Raw genomic sequence first — 19792 nt, 5'->3', positions numbered from 1 at the left:
AGGCAACCAGTAAAACGCATCTTTCTGTTAAAAAAAAAACACACGGCAACACTGCGGCAAATAGTTTTCATTGGTCAGGCGGCAAAATGACATTCCTCAAACTGGCAACACTGTAATTATGTCGTCACTCAACGTTGTTTATGCAATAATCAGCTGTTTTTGTTTGTTGTTCAAATTCAGTTATAACAAACATTTTTACTTCAAATTTGTTAACCAAGGATTAGTCTGATCACACCAGAGTGTCAAATATGTAAAAAAGTATTAACAAAAGCAACATAATTTGCCAAACTATCCATAATAACTATTATTAACTGGTTTTGACCTACTTTTAGCTAAACATGAGTTGTTCAAAGCCCTGCTGTGTTGTGTGCTTGTGCTACCTGTAAGTATGTTCGCTACTGGGTGAAGGAAGAAAAAAATCAGTTATTTGAGGCATTTTATAAAACTACACAATTTTGCTTTTAGTGGTATCCTTGTGCTTGTTGTAGTTTTGTCATTTGTGGCACTTCCGCTCACATTTATGCTCAGCATTGGCATCCAGAGAAGCTTCATTTTTCCCACTTGTAAGTTGTCCTCCATACTAATTTACATCACACATTACATTAGTCAAAAAGAAGCAACCTTCAGCTTGTTGCTTTTTTTGGACCAATCACAAACACTACTGCACATGTCAATTAATGTAATTTTCAATCACCTTGTATATACATTATAACTATTTCTCAATTTTCCAGCATTAATAGAACCACGAAACTACTCGGACCCGGACAGTTTGGGAATTAGGGGTGTCCGTAATATGTACGTGGACATTTTGTACCCGGATTCGGACAACGTCACGATAGGGGTGTGGCAAATATTGCCTGGAGAAATTGTCAGCGACATAGTACGAAACGACGAGTACAACTTTGAAGGCATTCTGACCAATGAAAACTACTTTATTTTGTTATACCTTCATGGTAATGGCGCCGACCGATCCCAGTCCATCGAGTTGTACGAGGTTTTGAGGGAGTTTTTCCATATTTTCGCCATCGACTACAGAGGTTGGTTGTCAAAACGGTATTGAGTCGGTTTTAGTGGTTTTGCCTAGGTTACGCCGATTCGACTGCAAGCACTAACATGACAGAAAGTAGCGTGGTCAACGACGTGGTGCACATTTTTAAGTGGCTGAAAGAGCGTACTAAAGCGAAAATTTTCATTTGGGGACATTCTTTAGGGACCGGCGTGGCCACTCACGTGACCGCCAACTTGAAACAAAACCGTATAACTCCAATGGGAGTGATGTTGGAAACTCCTTTTACTTCAGTCATTGACGTTATGAAGTTACATCCTATTGTTAAAGTGTGTACTAGTATCGTTTGTACGCAACAGCTCTAGTTTGAAATTTGTAGCTTTTTTCATTTCTGCCTTGGTGGCATCAAACCTTGCTCGACCCTATCGTGTCCAACGACTTGAATTTTGAGTCAGCCAGTTACATTACTAACATTGACTGCCCGGTCATGATTTTACACGCCAAAGACGATGACGTTATACCCTATCAAGTGGCCTCTGAGGTACAGCACACACGGTACAATTTCTAAACCTAACCCCTACACAAATTTCAGTTGTACTACACTGCAATTAACCACAGAAACCTAACCTATCAAGGTGATGTGACGTATCACCTTTATGAATCCCACGGTTACGGTCATATGCAGTTGTATCGCGAAGCTGAATTACCACAAAACGTCAAGTAAGTCATCCGCACAGCTTTGTATGCGTTTGTACGTTTTGTATTCAATTTTTTAGGGAATTTATCAACGAATGTGTCAAATTTGAGGAAAAAAAATCGGCTTAATACTGTACTCCTTATTTTCACTGTGATATTTTTGAGATTCAATTTTGGTACTTTATTTAGTAAGTAATTTAATAGTTTTATTGTAAACAAAATAACAAAAATATATTAGAGAAAGGTATTTGTGCTACCTTTAGTAAATGTTATGATTAAAAAGTTGTTTTATATTTTTTATTTAAAATTTTTTTTTTAATAAATACAAAGTTAAGACTAATTAGCAGCATTATTCTAACTTAAGGAGGGAGTTTCAAAACTTCTCAAGGAAGGGTTAATCTAACACTATAACATCCTCTTCAACTTGTCCCTCTTTTGTTTTCTTTTTATCTACAAAACCCACTGACACTGGAGTAATATCTATGGATGATAGGTTTTTAATTACACTCAGGGCGTGGTTTGCAACTTTATCTACTAATTTATTCGACTTTCCAGAATAATGATCTACCTTTCTCCGATTCGAGCTACTTTTATCCTCCCTAAAGTAAGGGATGGCAGACTTTTTATACGGCAATTTGATCGGTACCCTTCTAGCATGTAAATTCTGGTTTTTTTTAGGATTTGGGTAGTGTTTTTTTAACGTTGAAACGTCCGCTGCTGGTGTTTTTTTGGGTGGTTTATTGCGATCGTCGTTGGACACCTAAAAGTCCCACAAAAATTAGCCCAACCCGAACATTGTTAGCTCTAATTCTACACATTTTCCACCTAACCCGTTAATTTTGATCGCCCCCCTTTGACATGCACAATTTCATGCACAACCATTTTCTTCCCATAAAAAATATTTACAACAAGGTGACTAACGTACCTATGCAAGCACTATTTACTCCTGCAACTACTAAGAAAATCCAACAGAAACTTACATTTTTACAAATTTTTAGTGTCTTAACTTTTAGAATGAGGGATTCCAAATATACGGTTTCCGTGGCGGTTGTGGCGCGTTTTGTGGTTGCTATTATGGACAAACGAACTGAACTCAATGAAATGTACCACAGAAACGTATAGGACAAATTAACCGTTGATTTTTTTATCGTATTGTACCATTACCTTTTTGAGAATAACCTGCACCGTGTATTTTCATTGTAACGAATATTTGTCATTTATGTACACGACATTTATGGTGTTTAATTGAATCATGGCGTTTTAGAAACCCTTGGCTACAGTACAGTCAAAACAATATCAAGATTTCACTTGTATTATTTGTTTCAAACACACTGTAGACTCTATACTCTCTGTTCAGTGACTTCTGGCTGTTACGTCACGTCCCTTATGTCATTTCATTAGACGAAGATCGAATTCGTGTCGATTTAAATTGTCAGAGGCCTGCAGGACCATTTTGAATGTACCATCAACCTGTAAAAGCTACTGAGAACCTTCTAAAAAGTGCCAGAGACCTTTAGAACCATTTTAAAAATTCCATAGACCTCTTAATGCTATGAAACTCTCTCTTCTAACAGTAAAAAGTCACTGAACAGAACATACACAGAACAACCATGTTTAAACAAAACACGTCAATGTTAAAACGTCACCAGTGCAAGGGAAAAAACTTAAAAAACAACTTACCTGGCTTATAGAGACTCCGGAATCGGTGGGAAATTTGGGAGCGTACAACGGCTGCGGCATAGTCTGCGACACCGTCAAACTGGGCGGCATCTTCAGATCGCCCACGTGTCCCATCAAGTGGGACGCGGAAAAATTCGAGTACGAGGTGCCGGGCGGTTTTTCCGGCATCTTGCTGGGCGACACAGTCAACGACGAGGGAATGTTGAGGCTTTTGAGCAGGCCGGCAGAAGGGGCGGGCGGCAATTTGGTGGCGAAAATCTCCGATTCGATGTTCTGCATCATTTGTTTGGTTTCCTGTTCTTTCTTTTTCTCGGCCAGTTTTTGTTGCAACGTTTTGCCCGGACTTGTCGAGGTTTTCATGTAGGAGGGGCTGGATGCTGGAGGTGGAGTGGCCGGTAGGGAGTGGGCGTGCTTTGGGCTGGTTGAAGAATGGGCGGCTGGTGCCTGAATAAGACAATATTAAAGCTAGTCGGTAATCATAAAGTCCTTACCTGTAGAGTTGCAGTGAATTTGGGTGGAAAAGTTGCGGTACTACTTGTGTGGGACATTCTGGTTGCCGCTGCTACTTCTGATATGGGCAGGGGAGCCTTGTAAGTCGTAGAGGGCTTCGAGGTGGCAGTAACACTTGACAAAATCATTGGTGATGATACAGGGTGCGTCTTAATAGAGCTGGGTTTAGTTTGTGACGGTGGTAAAGTCGAAGTTACCGGGGTAATGGAAATGTTTGGTCTATCTTTCATCAACCCCTTGGTTTCGCTTGGATTAACATTCGGATATTTGTTGGAACTGACCACAGTATGACTTTTACTAGACTTGGCCGTACCAAAAATAGACGCGGGCGCACTAGAAGTGGAGGTAGACACACTCGAGGTAAAACTGGAGGGCAACATTGACTCTAAGAACTTTTTCTGATCCAAAGTTAAATTAGACAATGAACTCGAAGGTATTTGAGTGCTCAACATTTTTTGGAGAGCGGCCTGATCTAGGAGAGGCGTAGAACCACCTGGACGAAGCAAATTCGAGGTGCCCAGAAGATTAGAAGAGGCCAAAAACTGGTTAGTCAAAGTCTGCGCAGACGTATTTAACCTTCCGGAAGTGAAATAGTTGCTCAACTGTTGCAACTGTGTGAGGTTCAGATTTTGACTGTACTGCTTGATCAACTCATCTTGATAGTGCTTCAGGTACTCATAATTAAAGTTGGCTCCGTACATGGAACTTTGCCAAGGGTACGGCGTGCTGCTGCTCGGGCTTTTGGTACGATGTTGCCGTATTTGCCCCGGCATTTTAGGCAAAGGTGGACGTCCTCTAGGTCGGCCTATCCCTGAAGGTTTCAATGGTTTTTGCGGTACGATTAACGTACTAGGTGTTGGCAACACTGGTACTGTTCCTGCTGTAACGTAACAGTTTTCTAGTTATATAAGTTTTGAATATCCAGTCCATGCTCAAAAAAAATGTATTTCTGTAAACTAATGATTATTTAATAACCAAACGTGAAAAGTGTTTTAGTAGGTTATACGTCAAAAAAACAGCACAATTGTTCTACTACCCAGATACATACACAAGTAACTTCTCTACTTAACCTTAAACTTCAAAGTTGTTAACCCAAAGTAATGATCATAAAATAGTATTAGTCTCTGTTTATATAGTGACTTCTGACTGTTGCTTCACATCCCTTGTCTCATACTAGCAGCTACTGTCAGTTTGACGGTTAACGTTTTTATCAGTTTCCTTTTCTCTTCTAAAAAGTGCCCTCTAGGATCATTTTGAAAGTTCCACGGACCTTTAACAACTATTAAAAACATTTTAAAAAGTGCCAAAGGCTTCCACAAGTGTCCTAAACCATTTCAGAGTTTCGAAAAGTAGTAGTCCATATGCACACAGTGGAGTAGTGAGTGTAAGTGAAATCAAAACTCAGAGTCGATCTCCACAAATATTTATTAAAAAGGTTGTTAATTGCCTAACATGTTTCGGGTGTATTCAGACACCCATCTTCAGAGGCTTAACTAGATCACTAGTCTGCTGACTGTCATTCTAAAAGGGGGGACAGTTGAACCCAAATGTACCAAGGTGGTTTTTTCAGGTGGTCATTTCAGAGTTGTTTTAAATTGTCAGAAGCCTCTAAGACCGTTTTAAATGCGCCAAAGACGTCAAAATGCTATTGGGAACCTTTTAAAATGTGCCAAAGGCTTCTACAAGTGTCTTAAAGCTTCCCAGACTGGTTTTAAATGGACGAAAGCTTCTAGGACCATTCTGAATCTGTCAGAGACCTCTAAATGCTATTAAGAACCTTTTAATAAGTGCCAGAGGCAGACAGGATGACAAAATTAATAACGTGCCTTTTTTGCGAAAATTGTTTATTTCATATGTTTGATATGCGACAAATAAAAGATGACGTCATTTTCAAAAGGTAAAAATCCAACTATAGGATCATTTTGAATCTGTCAGAATCCTCTAAGTGTTGTTGACAACCTTCTAAAAAGTGCCACAGGCATCTACAAGTATTTTAAATGTTTTAAGCTGTCAGATGTCCCCAGAACGATTGTGGAAGTACCAGAGCTCTCTAGACAATACTGCAAACCTTCTAGAAATTGCGAGAGGCTTCTACAAGTGCCTTAAACCTTTCTTCTTTTTTCCGGAAACTATAATCATTTTGACAATCAATCGATGTCACATTTAAGCACAGACATTGTGACGCAACAGTCAAAAATCACTGAACTGTATATTTACACTGAAAAGACAACGCACACGTCACTTAATCAGCCCCATCATACAAATTGAATTTGTGTCCCAATAAAATGACATAACACCAACATAGAAACATGTAAAGCTACCTTTCTAAGTAAATCATCAGCATTCACATTGATTACTTACCAGTCAATCCAGGTCCTCTGGAAGCAAACACCGGCGTGGGAGGTTTCGGTTTCTCGACAGGTCGATGCTGTTGACAAAACTTGACAGCGGAATCCAACAAATTAGCGTTTTCGCTGACGCCATCTTTGACGTAGGCCTTGTAGGAGTTGCACAACAGATCGCTAAACACCGACTCTTTGCTCGGTATATACTTCTGCACTCTTTGGAACACCCTGAAGATGTCGTGCAACAGTTTGATCACCTGGACCTTTTGCATGTCGGGGACGTTTTTGATTTGGGAGCGGAAACTTTGTACGCACATATCCATCGCTTGTTCCGCGTAACTGGTACGATCGCTGTCTCTGATGTAGATCTTGTCGCGGTCGGGCACTTTGCGCAACTGCATGCACAGTTCCATTAGTGTTTTAGTGTCGTTCGAGTTGCGCAACACTTGCAACATCAACGAAACGCAACGGTTCATGTGAGCGGCTAACGATCCGGGTCGGTCAATCTCCGTGGAGGGAATACGCCAGATTCCGTTAAAGAAATTTTTGGAGCTTCTGTCCGAAAAGAGACCGTTGACGAGGATGTCGTTTTTGCATTTGTACTCCCCGAGCAAGAGTTGTTTGCACTTTGTATAGTCCTTGCGGGTTTTATAATTGAAATACAAATGAGCGAGCCGGTACAAAGCTTTGTAGTTTTGGGGTAAGCGCGTTATACACTTTTCTAGCCCCTCGATGCATTTATCGACCAATTGAAGAGTTTCAGTGTTGGACAAGTTCCCATTGGTGGACCCGGAGGATGATGAACTGGAGGAACTGTCAGAATCTTCACTTTCAGAGTCTGAACTTGCACTGTCGCTGCTACTGGACGAGGATGAACTGTTGGAGTCTTCTTCGTTAGTTTTTTTAATCTCTTTCTCTGTGATTTTTGGTTTTGGTACTTCTTCCTTGTTGTCTGGAAAATTAGGTTACTCTCTACACAATAAAAAGAATACAACATTCACCTTTATTAACGGGCTCGCTGTTTGTCTTATTTTCCTCCCCTCCACTGTTGTTCAGCTCCAAACCGTTAGGTTTGGTCGTGTCTATCATGGTGGCTTCCATCATCTTATCCAGCATGCTTTGCACGTCCTGAACGACTCCAGTACCGTCAATTTCTTCCTTCTTGTCCTCCTTGGACGGGGCTGGCACCACCTCCTCATCCGAATCGGAAATAACCATCACCACATCCTCGGTTTCTACTATGGACACGTCCGGATCGTCTTGACGTACAACTTTATCCAGAATCTCCTCCAGGCAGGCCTTAACGTCAGAATCGGCCTGTTGAGCTTTGACCGAGTTGACAAATTGTTCCTGGAAACTTAAGGTTGATTGGTCCAGTTTGGCGGATCTGGAAAAAAAATAATTCAGGCGCTTGTTAATATAAGATTATAAATGGACGTTTACGGTTCAGGTGGGGGTGGTACGACCACGTCATAACGCTCTGAAGTGGCCTGGAGGCATTTTTTGAAAAACGCCCCCAAAGTGTTGGACACGTCTTTACCCTCGTGCAACTCCAAATACTTTAAAATGGACGCGTGGATTCGGTAGTGTAGCTCTAAAGCTTCCACGGACAAGTGTTGGGGATTATTGTAAGATATTTTATTCGGGTAGGTGGCTTTGTTTTCGTGCAGGAGTGCACTGGCCTAGTACACAACGATTAGTCCAATAGTGTACACAGTGTACAAAATACTAACCCGCAGGTAGTGTTGCAAATACTCGGTAGGTTCTTTGCGCTTCTTTTCAGCTATTTTCCCCAACAAATAATATTGCAACCACCTTTCATCCGGCTCGTTGGAGTCGTCGGCAGCGTAAAGAGCAATCGCGTGCTCCAAACTGCCTCCGGAACTATCCAGGTAACTGTCTTTTTGCGTTTCTAGTAGTTCAAACCTACACTCAAGATTGTATGTCACTGTCCCGTTAATTTTCATGTAGTCTCTGTTCTGACTGTTGTGTCATCTCATTTTATTAGACAAAGATCGAATAAAAATGTGTTACCTCTTGAGAACCTTCTAAAAAGTGCCAGAGACCTTTGAACGCTACTGAGAACTTTATGAAAAGTTCCAGAGCCCTCTGGAACTGTCTTAAACTCTCCCAGAACTGGTTTGAATTGCCAAAGTCCTCTAAGGCCACTTTGAAAGGTTAATACACCTTTAAATGCTATTGAGAACCTTCTAAAAAGTGCCAAAGGTATTTAAAAGTGTCTTAAACCTTCCCAGACTTGTTTTAAATTGTCAGAGGCCTCTAAAACCATTTTGAAGGTTCCATAAACCTCTAAATGCCACTGACAACCTTGTTAAAAGTGTCAAAAGCGTCTACAAGTCTTTTAAACCATCCTAGAATTGTTTTACATTGCCAGATGCCTCTAGGGCTATTTTGAATATACCAGAGACCTCTAAATGCAACTGAGAAGTATCTAAAAACAGCCGCCAGAGGCCTCTAGGACCATTTTGAATGTAACAGAGATCTCGTTTTTGCTGATGATTGTGATGCAACAGTCAGAAGTAACTATACTCACTTTTCCATGCTGAAATTCTCCGACTCAAACTTGATCAAGCGAGAACAAAACGAGTGCACCAAATACTCAAACGAACCGCACTCGATCCACAAAACCAAATTGTCCGGATCCAGTTCCAAAGCTTTCCTAAAGCAAATTTGTGCCGATTTGGCTTTGTCGAAAAAGTCCGACTCGTTTTTCAACTTTTCGCAATGGTTCAACGAGTTTTCCAGTTGGGCGGCGTAGCTCAGTCCTAAAGCAGCCCATGCGTCCAACCTTAAAGGATTTATGCCCACATCCAGTTGGTAGTACTTGATACAACGGGCAAACTCTCGTTCTTTGAAGTAGTAATCGCCTAAATTAACGTTCCAACGAGAATGCTTTCACCAAAACCAACAAGAACAAACCTAAGAGATAGTAGACTGCTTTGACTTTGGCCGGAAACTCTACAGGTTCAGGTAAAACGTCCGTTTTTCCTTGAATAAAACTTTCAATTTTCGGGAGCTGTTCTTGTAAATGCAACGTGGAAGGCACCAAATCGATGATTCGTCTGAACAATTGCTCTAAATCGGCCGAAATTGATTGGCTTTTGTACGAATTAAATTCCGGCAAACTGTCAGGGGCGTAGTACTGGTAGAGTTGAAACGATCTCTCCCAACTTAACGGAATAGGGTTGACGTTATGATCGATTAAATGACGGGAAATCTGAAAATTAATAATAAACAATTTGTGAAACACCCTGTTTACAATAATTGATAACTTTATGTCAAAACAAACCTTGTTCTTCTTGCTGGGATAGAGATAGAGACAAAACAGAGCCTGCTCGATGTGAATATCGATTTTGTCCCTGAATGGTTCAAAAACTGGTGTATCCAGCCTATCCAAAATGGTATCCAGAATGAAATGCAACAATTCACCTTTCCCAGTCAAGCACCAGCCTTTAGGGCCGAGAAACTCGTGGGCGGAAAACAAAATGGCGATCGAAGCAGGTAATTCTTGTTCGCTGGGTTCGGACGAATCCTTGTGCACGTCAATTTTGTCCCGTTTTGATTGGTTCAGTCTTTTGTTCGCGTACTGTCTCTGTTCCTCTCTAATACTTAAGTTACACGCGTATTAACTTGTAGAGTACTTCTACGCACCTTAATAGCACATAATGCAACACAATCCACGCTGTAATATTGCCTAAAGCAATACCAACACTGTTATCGGTGTTAATCTGTTTACAGACAATTCGGGCTAAGCTTTCAACCAATCGGCAACGTTTCTCGTCGGTCAACTTGTCCAGCACGCTGACCGTTTCCTTCTGAATGATTTCCTGGAAGAATCCAAGACATTTGTCGATGATTTTCTCCCATTTGTCGTGATCTACGTTGGTTCTGTGCCAATTGGTAACCGCCTCATAGAGACACTCCTCCGTCCACACGAAACACTCCACCCAATTAATGAACCAGAGTGAATGCATTAAAATACCTAAAAAATAATAAATTACCTCTAATACTAATTAACTTATACAGACTTACCAAGCTGTGCAGGTCTTCCCATTCTTCCCACTTTAGAGTAACAACCCGAATGAAACGTGTGCTTTAACACTTCAGCAACTTCCGCATATTTTTTCATGTTAAACAAACTTTCGATATTTCCCAGAGAGATAATCATATTTAAATGCTTAATAATCTTATCAATTATTTGCACGGAAATAAAACCGTATTTAAAACAATTGGGGAGGTTCAATGAGAATTTTTCGCCCTCGTCCCCTGTTTTAGAGGCAGCTGCCTCTAAAACAGCTTCCAATGCGCGAATAGCCAACTCGTTTTCGACAGTTTTCCGGAAACAGTGCGACTGCAGCCAGTAGAAGCGCACGAAAAACATGGAAAATTCATCTTTCCAGTCCTCGCTCCGACTGCTGATGATTTGGAGGTAACTTAGAATGGACGGGCAAACGGTTTCGCTTGTTTCAGAACTGAAAGCCAGCAACTCCCCGTAAAGCAGCGTTGCCAAAGCGTCCTCCTTGATTTGGTCGGGGGATTGGTCGGAACAAAGCGGTTGCGGTTGATCAAAATGTTCTCGAAACATTTTGAAAAGCTAGAATGTAACTGAATTACACAAAATCCTTTAAACGCGTTAAACCTACTTGGATATACAGAAGTATGAGTTCTTTAGGCCACTTGTGTTTCCATAATTTGGCCAGTTCAATCACGAGGTCTTTAACTAAAACGACAGCATCTATTACAATGCGTTTTTTAGTCCAAAAATTCAGAACGTCGTAGCTCTCCCGATCGGTACCGAAATACTCTTCGAAACTAACAGATTTAGGGGAGTGTATTGGAGAAAGAAAGTTTAATTCTTTGTCCTCCACATACATGTTATAAATATCCATAGTGTCCATACTGTCTTCCACTAAAATAATCAACAATAACACCTTCCCATTTAAAGTAAGCTATTTACTTAATTACCCCCTTGAATAAAAATATCTTTGGTAACCTTATGTAGCAGTAAATTTTTTGGGATGATACGATTAATGGCGTCTTCGACCGTGTAATCTTTGATCATCTTCTTGGGTGGTTTACGCTTGCTATGCCAGCCCCAAATCTGAAGATCAGACAGTACGTCCCGCTTACGTTTACCTTTCTTTGATTGTTGCAAAGCATTAATTGCGTCTTGGTTATCTCCGTCTGTTTCGTTGTCGTCTAGTTCCATATTTTGTTCCTATTGTTTATGTTTTTATTAGTGAGACACCAACAAATGAACTTAAAATCCATATAAACATAAAGAGGTCTTATAAAAATTAGATAATAAACGGTTAGAGTTACGAAAATTTTTGCAGAATGCTTAAAATGATTTTCTGTACCCAGTGGACTAGGCTTACACCCACTTAGAGTAAACGTGGTTACAACTGACCCAGGGTTAGTCTCAAATTTTATTGTTTCTTTGAATACCCTGTATATGTTTAATCGTGTTGCAGTTAGTACAATGTGAAAGAGCAGTTCAAAACAACCATTTTGAGCTTTTTACAATCGTTGAAACCCCAAAAATGGCGAATATACGAAATTTTCAATAAAAAAAGTGCCAAAAGCCTCTACAAGTGTTTTAAACCTTCCTAGAATTGTTTTAAGCTGCCAGAGGCCTCTAGGATCATTTTGAAAGTTCCATAGACCTCTAAGTGCTAATGAGAACTTTTTAAAAAGTGCCTATGGCTTCTACCAGTGATTTAAACCTTCTTTGAATTGTTTTAAATTGCCAAATGTCTCTAGAACCATTTTAAAAAGTGCCAGAGACCTCTAAATACTATTGAGAACCTTCTAAAAAGTCTCAGACTCATCAAAAGTGTCTTAAGCCTTCCCATAACTGTTTTAAATAGCCAGAGGCCTCTAGAACCATTTTGAAAGTTCTTTATACAAGTCAAACTTGACAGATTGTTTTACCTCATCATTATCAGTTTGTGAAGGTGTATTATCCAAGTTATCATTCCCTGTTGTAATGTCACTGACTTGTGAAAACCGTCTGCCACTGACAACCGGTTCAGTATCCATTTTTTCTTCTAGAACATTCTCACAAGACTTTCCTTCTACGCTTTTAGTACTATCTTTGCCTGCAGCTTCCCCAGGAGACTTATTCCCGCTTCTATCCCCACTTTCCCCAGATTGGCTCATGCATTTACTGATATCCAAAGTGGTAAAGTGGCTCTAAAAATTTGTTCTTTCCTGTGTTGTTATTTAAACCAGTTTGGACACTCACCATATTGTGATCAGTGATATACTGGTGACAATAGATTATACATTTGGTTAAAGACAGCCAATTGTATTCCTCTAATGTTTTAGGTAAAGGAATAGTCTCAAATGGTTTAAAGCCTACAGATTTTTCAGTTTCAGTCACACACCTGCATAACAATTCAGCATCTCTGAGGATGTCTTCCTCTTCTTCTTTGTCAACCTCCACATCTACCGGGGGCTCATAAACACTGCAAAAGTCACTAAACAATATTAAAAACCCTAAACTATGTCACACGCATACTGATCAGGGTTGTACAATTGATAGTACTCTTTAGCAGCAGGATTATCCTTATAAATCTGTTTCCTCAACACAATTCCTTTAATATAGTCAGCATCCAATGCCAGAGCCTTTCCTATATAAACCAAACAGGACATGGTGTCTTTAATGGCATATAAAACTGAAACTAAATTGTCCAGGCAAGGCCAGTGTGTTTCGCTACACTCCAAACCCTGTAATACACAAATTCAATTAAATTGAATAAAAGAGTGTAAAAATGACAAACCTTGCTGAAAGCATAAGCAGCTTTGTTGAATTTATTTTCTTTTAAAGCCAATTTTCCCAGTTTAGCCCATAAAGTTACATCAGTTGAGTCAAGTTCAGAAGCCTAAATTAAAAAATAGTTCATCATATAAACAATAACAAAAATAGATGGTTTACTATTGCAACCACTTAAATTAAGACAAATGTGGTAAATATTAAAAAGTACTTTAGTAAAACACTCCAAGGCTTCACAATTGTGCTCCTTCTCCACATAAATATTTCCCAGATTCACATAACAGGAATACTGCAAAGTGGACATTAATTTGGGGAGGCTGCCATTAATTTCCAGTTGAGGTATGTTTGTCTCAATCAGTTGCTTTAATACTGAAGCAGACTGGTCGTAGTCTTTCTGGGCTAGGGCTCTTAAAGCGTTGTTATACAATTCGAGAGCGATTTCCTCCTAAAAATAATTCAAATACTGTGTGAGAAATTATTGTTGCCGCAAAACAAGGAAAGTACCTGGGCCTCTCTCCTGATAGTGGGTACGTCCTCGTCCGAAGACGATTCCTGGTTTAAAGCTTTAATTTTTAACATTTTTGGCTTATTAGTTTATTTACTTTAGTTACTAAAATTGTTAATTATTACACTCTGCCATAACCTAAAAATCTTCTATTACGAATGTCAATTGTCAAGTGACACTCTGTCACTGTCACGTTTTGTTGCTTTTTGGGGACGGAGCGACTCATGGCAAAATTCCTCACAAATTGTTTATAAATTTTAAAATAAAACTGCGGTAAGTGTTTAGAAACGAGATAAGAAATCCCACCGCACCGGAAATTTCGCACAAACAAATTGGATTGCGAAAACATTTGGTAGTCCTGAAGGGGTGCCCAACCCACACTGAGGTATGTCTGACGTAACTTGTTTTGATGTTCTTGCTATGAAAATAGAATTTTATTAATTATTCAGATTTCTGAGAAACGCATTTGCTTTGACGAATAAACTGTTGATTTGTTTTAAAATCGAGCGTGTATGTGAGGCGAACAACAGCTTTGTTTTTTGCGGTGGGCACACTTTAGTAAGTTGCAAAGTTCAATGACTCATTTGCTTTTTGAATTCACCCTAAATACTCATTTTAAAGCCTTAATTGTAAGCTGTAGTATTGGAGAACTATTCAATTCAAGCAGCTGTATATAAATAATGTCACAAGATCTACAAATATGACAAGAGTGCTATTTTACAATTATTGGGACACCTTGCACATCAGTTTATTATATAAATCTTTCAGACTTATTTGCAAAATTGTGAATTTATTATCAAATGTCATAATGCTGAGCTTATCAGCACTTGGCCCCTCCTTTAGTAATTGAAGTAATATGCAACAAGTTGGGACTTGTTAAAGGCATTATTTAATTCTATTCAAGAAGCTTTGAATCATTTTAGCTGTTTCATTGTCTTGGTTTTTGGGTGAGTGATTCAGCACTGTGGTTTTTCTGTTCCTATTTTTAAGTTAAGTTTCATTTATCTCTTGTTCTATGTTTGTAAATACATTTGAGGTTACACAATAATACTTTTAGATTGTAATTTTTTTGCCTGAGTTATCCGAACTTCCGTTCATAAACTGGCTAAATGTAAACAAAGATTACTGGTGTTTTGATAATAAAATGGCAGTAGTAGTACAAGTTGATTGAATCCTGTTATTCATTCATTTATTTCTCACTCATAACCATATAGAGTGTTAATTTAAATCATCTTTTGGCAGTATAAAGGTCAATGTTAATTACTTTCCTTATAATCACCCATTAATTTACACCAAAACGTATTACTTTGTGACTTTACCTTAAGTGTGTTTTTACAGTTTATAATGTAAACACCAGAAGTAGTTGGGAGACAAATGGAGCCCGAACATCACCAAGACAAATGTACCTGTGATAAAACTGGTTCAGAAAGTGACGTCAGCGGCAAAGAGAAACGCAGCAAAATCGGTCTGTTCAATTTACGCAAATCAAGAGTGTTCAGCGGAAAAAGAAGCAAAAAACCCACCACAACTCAAAGCCCCAGCTGTAAGTGAGTGTCAGCTATTTTAATAATTGGTCAACAAGGTCTGGATGTAGGTTTTAACCTGGTGAAACGATCCACAAAATGGAGCATCAAATTTAATTGTACCGGAAGAAAAAGTACAAAAATGTTGCCCTCCCATGAGGCAAATCGGGTTTGCTGCAGGTGTACGTGCCCTAAAAGCGCTGAAAACGAAACTAACCAAGCTGAAGCAGAACTTCCGTCAACTTCCTCCAGTCATTCTGATCAACCAAGAGGGTCGATAGATGTAGATCTCAGTGAAGAACCTAACCGCAACGTCCCTGAAGATAACGGAGAGGATAATGCGCAAGCCGCGCCTCACCCTGACCCCCCTGTAGTACAAGTGGAGCAAGCAGAAGGGGTGCGAGGAATTTACGGCACCGCGATGGGCGCTAATGGAGCGCCATCTGGTGTGGTTGTTGCCGCACCATTCGTTGATATTCCTTGGTAAGTGAAGGTCACAATAATAGCTCTTAAAGGAAATCATTTTTATTGTTTTTAGGATGCGAATGATTCACGAAGATTGCGACGAAGCGGCCAGATTAGCGAGAGCGAGAGAGATAGAGCAGGGGGTAGATCCCCCGGCTAATTTCCGATCGATGCGCAGGGTGCAATTGCTCTGTTCCGAGTCTGAGACCGAGAATGGACATGCTCCAGCACTTCGAAGGTTAAATAAAAAATTACCGCCTTTCTGAGGGTATTTAATACAAATTTTTTCCAATTCTAGGCTACAGCTGATGTGTCCGCCTGATTTAAACGTAGAAACGTTGCGAGCGCTTTTTCAAAACCACGTCCAGTTCAGGTCCTGCCCGCTCGACTCCATCACAGGTTGCCACACCCAAGTTGATTTCATTCACTGTTTGGTGCCGGATCTGTTGAACATCACCAATTGCAGTTTTTACTGGGGTAAGAAAGGTTTGCTACTTATGGTAACAGTTATTTGGATATGTGACCCCAAAAAGTTTAAAAAACTTAAAAATAAAAAGATAGGTTAGGCGGCGGCGCATTCTTTCGGTTCCAAACGCCTTAAAATCACGTGACACCATGGTTGTAAACTCACACGGAAGTCACGTGACCTTTGGATAATGCAGTGTTTGGAAAACTGCTGTTTTTATGATAGAGTAGGCTGGGGTTTAGCTGCGTTGCCAAATTGTTTATAATACTGGCCCAAATAATGTTAATTGCTCCAAAGTATATTTAAAGTTTTGTTTTGACTGTGACATTTTCCGCCTGAACTCTCACATTCAAACTCCAACTTAAAAGTCTGTTCTGGCCATTAATAAATAAAGCATCTAGATGTTGAAGGGACGCACCCTTTTCTAGCCAAATGTGGCACAAGCCGGCAACTCCGCAGACGTTTTCCCTTTGACATTTCAACATGGCCTAACGTAAACATTGGTTAATTTTGTTTATTGTTGTTTTCTTCATTAAATTGTGTTGTGTTTGATTAAATATGTGTGTTCAAACAAAAAGTATTACTTTACGTGTTATCTACAATTCAAACTATGACGGCAATAAGCTGGATTGGCACTTAGCTAAGCGAGGATGCTTTTATGGTAAGTTGTTTTGTCCACCTCAAAACTACACTTTTAAAGTGTTTTTCCTTAAGTTAACTGACTTTGGCTAAGTTGAAAGGTTTATAGAGATTCCTGTTAGTTAAACCTTATTAAAAATGCTGTTTAGTGTCTTCTTGACCATAAAGTATAGATGCATAAGACATCACTGATATGCGTTACTTCCAAACTAAAAAAATCAAGACAGGGCCTTATTGTTTAGTTAAAAACTGTATTAGTGTATAAAAGAGCATGTTGTAGTGTCAATCAAGGGGTTGCATATCCATATAGACTTCCTGTTGTGATAGTTATCTTATAAAGGAAGTTGTGTAGGTAAAATGGACCGTTACGAAGCTGAACGCCTACTGGAAGGCAAACCGGAAGGGACTTTTCTGTTGCGCGATTCAGCGCAAGAGGAATTTCTGTTCAGCGTGTCGTTCCGCAAGTACGGACGGTCTTTGCACGCGCGAATCGAACAGTGGAACCATCGTTTCAGTTTCGATTCGCACGATCCGGGCGTTTACACCTCGGACACGGTGTGCGGCCTGATTGAGCACTACAAAGATCCGAGCAGTTGCATGTTTTTCGAGCCGATGCTCACGTGGCCGTTGCACCGGAACTTTACGTTTTCGCTGCAGCATCACGCGCGCGCCGCAATCGTTAACCGATCGACCTACGATAACATCAACCATTTGCAATTGCCCAAAACGCTGAAAAACTATCTGAAAGAGTACCACTACAGGCAAAAGGTACGCGTAGAGCGGTTCGATGAGGACGTGCAATGGTTGGAAGTGCGCAACGTACCACCTTGACCTGGCTAAGTGCCTGCATTTCGGGTTTAGTTAAGACGCGTTTTGTTAATTACTCTATGTTGACCCTTTCAATCCAACCAACACATTCTCATTTGCCTCAAACTATCAACTCATGGCAAAGATCAAAGTAAAACAGGATGACATAACAACCTGAGTATTACATTGTTAGGTCATCCCATTTTACTTTGATTTTTCTATAAAAACGTAAAGTTGTTTTAAACATCCCCTTCTCCCAATTATTTTTATCTAGTATTGAGATTATTGTATATATAATTATACCGCTGGACAGTGAGGAGATTCATATTTTTTAAATATTCGGAATAATATTGAAAAGTGTATTTTTTCTATTTATATAATTATTATAACCAAGCGCTCTCTTGATTTGTTTTAGCCGTATTGTGCAGATGCGCTTGTTGTGTATTTATGATTTACTTAATTAATTGATTCATCCTCCCCAGAAAGTTGTTTCTGTCTAGAATAAATTGCTAGTTCAATTTTTATTTTGGCAAAAATAAAACACAATTCCCTATAACTGTTTTAAATAAAATGCAAAATATGTACACATTGATCACAATACTTAACCATAAATCACCCAACTGACTAGCTTAAAAGACTTTCATACACATTGGCACAAAGAGTTTGCAATTTTTCATTACTGATCAAGTGATGTATCAAATTATGGGGCAATGACTGCTTGGACAACAACCCATTCAGAATTGGAATAATTTTGGCCAAAGGCTTTTTATTCATATAAGGATTTTGGAAACTGTCAGCACCTCCATTTGCTTCTGTACTAGGTTGATTGAAAAATTCAGAGAGCTGATCTCCAAGCAACACAAATCCAGTGTTAATATTATGAATGACTAGGAATTTAACTTCCTCACTTTCAAGCAGGTCTGCCGTATCTCTAAGCTGAAATTCCACTATTTTAAGACTTATCCAACATAAGTTTTGCTAGATAATCACCATTGAACTGTAAACGTCTTGTCCTGCAGGACAATCATCAGGAAAAATGTACTTTCTTAATTGGCTGACAGGGTTATTATCACTGGCATCTATACTGCTTTGTAAAGACCAGAAAATCGCTTCCAAGTCACTGAGTTTCATTTGTTTTTTCAAATCCACATTCTGCAGTAACTTATCCACCTTTAAATTGTTTTAGCAATCCACTCTGTGTAGTAATAGTTAAAATCAACCACCTACCTCAACTTTAACCACATCAGCTATCTTGGCAACACCTGAACTTAGAAAAGCTTTACACAGTGATAGGTATTTTTCCTGCACATCTGCAGGAACACTATTTGGATCTTTATACAAATAACTTCCCACAATGTTAAGTTGCAATTTTAAAGTTATAACCAATATAACAAGAGAGTAAATAATACACCCTGCTTTGGTAAACACTTGATTCTGCAATAATAAAATTACAAAAACCGAGCTATGCTGGGACTTTGATCAAACCTTCAGTTGACCCCACATTTCTAGTTTGTTGTCCGGGCTTAGTTTCAGTTTGTCTATAGTATCATCAGTGTCAATAATTTGATACACTATCTCTAGAAGTGAGGCTGACAGACTCACTACAGTTTGATTACAAGTTCGGTTAATATTTTCAAAATGTGTTTGTTTACGATTCCTCTCCATGAATTCAATTGCTTCCTTTTCATGCCATTCCCTTAGGCGTGCTTGAGCGTATTTCATTAGAAATAAGGTACCTAAGTTCAAGGTGGTTTCAAACTTTTGATGACTGCATAGACATTGAGAGTCTTAAAAGCGGTACTTACCGGTTACTACAACACCACCAACCACAAATTTGGTCCTGTGCCTGTACAGAAAGCCCCTTAATTTGGAAAAAACCGACATGGTTTCAGGTTTTTTTCTTAAAATTTGAGGTTAACGTAAATTTAATGCTCCACTAACTGAAGGTGTACTTTAGAATCATTACCGGTTTTGTTGCTTAACTTAAAACTACAATTTTGCAATAAAACACACTTTTTAATGTTTAGTGATAATAACAAATACAACCAGCTGAGAGCTGTGAAGCAATAAACCAGTGTGACGTCAGAGGTCCGAACAAGTTTGATTGGTCGAAAATCTATAACTGACAGTTGACACTGGACAGTGATTGCAAAGTGACTTTAATGTACCGGGTCGGGTAACTCGGGTAAAGTTTTACGTATTTTAAACCGTTTTAAATACTCTGTTAGTGTATTTTATGTTGTTTAGGTATGTATTAGATAATAATAGTCACAACAAACGTGGCCAGAATCGTAGATTAGGAGAATTCAAGTTATTTACAATTTTTTTCAATTTTCATATATTTATAGGTT

The 19792-nt window shown here is 39.2% G+C and overlaps 4 protein-coding genes across 13 annotated transcripts; 2 read left to right on the top strand and 2 right to left on the bottom strand.

The window, feature by feature from the left end:
• The first annotated feature begins 127 nt into the window (after nucleotides 1-127).
• Nucleotides 128-2042, top strand: LOC145734403 (lysophosphatidylserine lipase ABHD12-like). 2 transcript variants are annotated; one of them, XM_081987722.1, is made up of 7 exons: nucleotides 128-382; nucleotides 466-563; nucleotides 732-1037; nucleotides 1085-1335; nucleotides 1386-1547; nucleotides 1599-1726; nucleotides 1783-2042. In XM_081987722.1, exons 1-7 carry the CDS (start codon nucleotides 339-341, stop codon nucleotides 1829-1831), a joined length of 1038 nt encoding a protein of 345 aa, XP_081843848.1. In that variant the 5' UTR covers nucleotides 128-338; the 3' UTR covers nucleotides 1832-2042. The 2 variants fall into 2 exon arrangements, with proteins under 2 accessions (XP_081843848.1, XP_081843850.1); XM_081987724.1 differs by lacking the exon at nucleotides 466-563.
• Nucleotides 1985-13687, bottom strand: LOC145734384 (calcineurin-binding protein cabin-1-like). Of its 5 annotated transcripts, XM_081987671.1 has the most exons (21): nucleotides 13541-13687; nucleotides 13248-13481; nucleotides 13044-13145; nucleotides 12782-12990; nucleotides 12506-12728; nucleotides 12193-12453; nucleotides 11224-11476; nucleotides 10902-11167; nucleotides 10291-10852; nucleotides 9910-10240; nucleotides 9548-9860; nucleotides 9178-9475; nucleotides 8792-9125; nucleotides 7971-8163; nucleotides 7681-7919; nucleotides 7239-7624; nucleotides 6254-7189; nucleotides 3874-4772; nucleotides 3383-3826; nucleotides 2683-2771; nucleotides 2217-2462 (listed from the first exon to the last, which is right to left on the bottom strand). In XM_081987671.1, the coding sequence occupies exons 1-20, from the start codon at nucleotides 13613-13615 to the stop codon at nucleotides 2712-2714; spliced, it is 6618 nt and encodes a 2205-aa protein (XP_081843797.1). In that variant the 5' UTR covers nucleotides 13616-13687; the 3' UTR covers nucleotides 2217-2462; nucleotides 2683-2711. The 5 variants fall into 5 exon arrangements, with proteins under 5 accessions (XP_081843795.1, XP_081843796.1, XP_081843797.1 ...); XM_081987669.1 differs by lacking the exon at nucleotides 2683-2771 and having other exon boundaries at nucleotides 1985-2462; XM_081987670.1 differs by lacking the exon at nucleotides 2683-2771 and having other exon boundaries at nucleotides 1985-2462; nucleotides 3874-4769.
• A 45-nt stretch (nucleotides 13688-13732) lies between these two features.
• On the top strand, nucleotides 13733-18027 carry Socs36E (Suppressor of cytokine signaling at 36E). Of its 5 annotated transcripts, XM_081987714.1 has the most exons (7): nucleotides 13784-13926; nucleotides 13991-14099; nucleotides 14880-15084; nucleotides 15136-15547; nucleotides 15603-15767; nucleotides 15828-16006; nucleotides 16987-18027. In XM_081987714.1, the coding sequence occupies exons 3-7, from the start codon at nucleotides 14916-14918 to the stop codon at nucleotides 17463-17465; spliced, it is 1404 nt and encodes a 467-aa protein (XP_081843840.1). In that variant the 5' UTR covers nucleotides 13784-13926; nucleotides 13991-14099; nucleotides 14880-14915; the 3' UTR covers nucleotides 17466-18027. The 5 variants fall into 5 exon arrangements, with proteins under 5 accessions (XP_081843841.1, XP_081843840.1, XP_081843838.1 ...); XM_081987715.1 differs by lacking the exon at nucleotides 13991-14099 and having other exon boundaries at nucleotides 13733-13814; XM_081987712.1 differs by lacking the exon at nucleotides 13991-14099.
• On the bottom strand, nucleotides 17988-19517 carry Pex3 (peroxisomal biogenesis factor 3). Its single transcript, XM_081987725.1, has 5 exons — nucleotides 19247-19517; nucleotides 18927-19177; nucleotides 18669-18875; nucleotides 18432-18611; nucleotides 17988-18377 (listed from the first exon to the last, which is right to left on the bottom strand). Exons 1-5 carry the CDS (start codon nucleotides 19323-19325, stop codon nucleotides 18066-18068), a joined length of 1029 nt encoding a protein of 342 aa, XP_081843851.1. The 5' UTR covers nucleotides 19326-19517; the 3' UTR covers nucleotides 17988-18065.
• Between the last annotated feature and the right edge of the window lie 275 nt (nucleotides 19518-19792).

The sequence above is a fragment of the Ips typographus genome, linkage group LG10 (genome assembly GCF_016097725.1).
Source record: "Ips typographus isolate SLU linkage group LG10, UJ_Ityp_2.0, whole genome shotgun sequence".
Classification (NCBI taxonomy): domain Eukaryota; kingdom Metazoa; phylum Arthropoda; class Insecta; order Coleoptera; family Curculionidae; genus Ips; species Ips typographus.
This window is presented reverse-complemented; position numbering and strand designations above follow the sequence as displayed.

Coding starts and splice junctions, on each gene's coding strand:
- LOC145734403 (XM_081987722.1), top strand. CDS start 339: ATGAGTTGTTCAAAGCCCTGCTGTGTTGTGTGCTTGTGCTACCT. Junction 383..465: donor GTTGTGTGCTTGTGCTACCT/GTAAGTATGTTC, acceptor TTTTGCTTTTAG/TGGTATCCTTGTGCTTGTTG. Junction 1,038..1,084: donor TTTCGCCATCGACTACAGAG/GTTGGTTGTCAA, acceptor GGTTTTGCCTAG/GTTACGCCGATTCGACTGCA.
- LOC145734384 (XM_081987669.1), bottom strand. CDS start 13,615: ATGTTAAAAATTAAAGCTTTAAACCAGGAATCGTCTTCGGACGAGGAC. Junction 13,146..13,247: donor CCTTGGAGTGTTTTACTAAA/GTACTTTTTAAT, acceptor TTTTTAATTTAG/GCTTCTGAACTTGACTCAAC. Junction 7,190..7,238: donor CAGCGAGCCCGTTAATAAAG/GTGAATGTTGTA, acceptor CTAATTTTCCAG/ACAACAAGGAAGAAGTACCA.
- Socs36E (XM_081987715.1), top strand. CDS start 14,916: ATGGAGCCCGAACATCACCAAGACAAATGTACCTGTGATAAAACTGGT. Junction 15,548..15,602: donor CCATTCGTTGATATTCCTTG/GTAAGTGAAGGT, acceptor TATTGTTTTTAG/GATGCGAATGATTCACGAAG. Junction 16,007..16,986: donor CAATTGCAGTTTTTACTGGG/GTAAGAAAGGTT, acceptor GAAGTTGTGTAG/GTAAAATGGACCGTTACGAA.
- Pex3 (XM_081987725.1), bottom strand. CDS start 19,325: ATGTCGGTTTTTTCCAAATTAAGGGGCTTTCTGTACAGGCACAGGACC. Junction 18,876..18,926: donor AAATGTGGGGTCAACTGAAG/GTTTGATCAAAG, acceptor TTATTATTGCAG/AATCAAGTGTTTACCAAAGC. Junction 18,378..18,431: donor AAGACGTTTACAGTTCAATG/GTGATTATCTAG, acceptor GTGGAATTTCAG/CTTAGAGATACGGCAGACCT.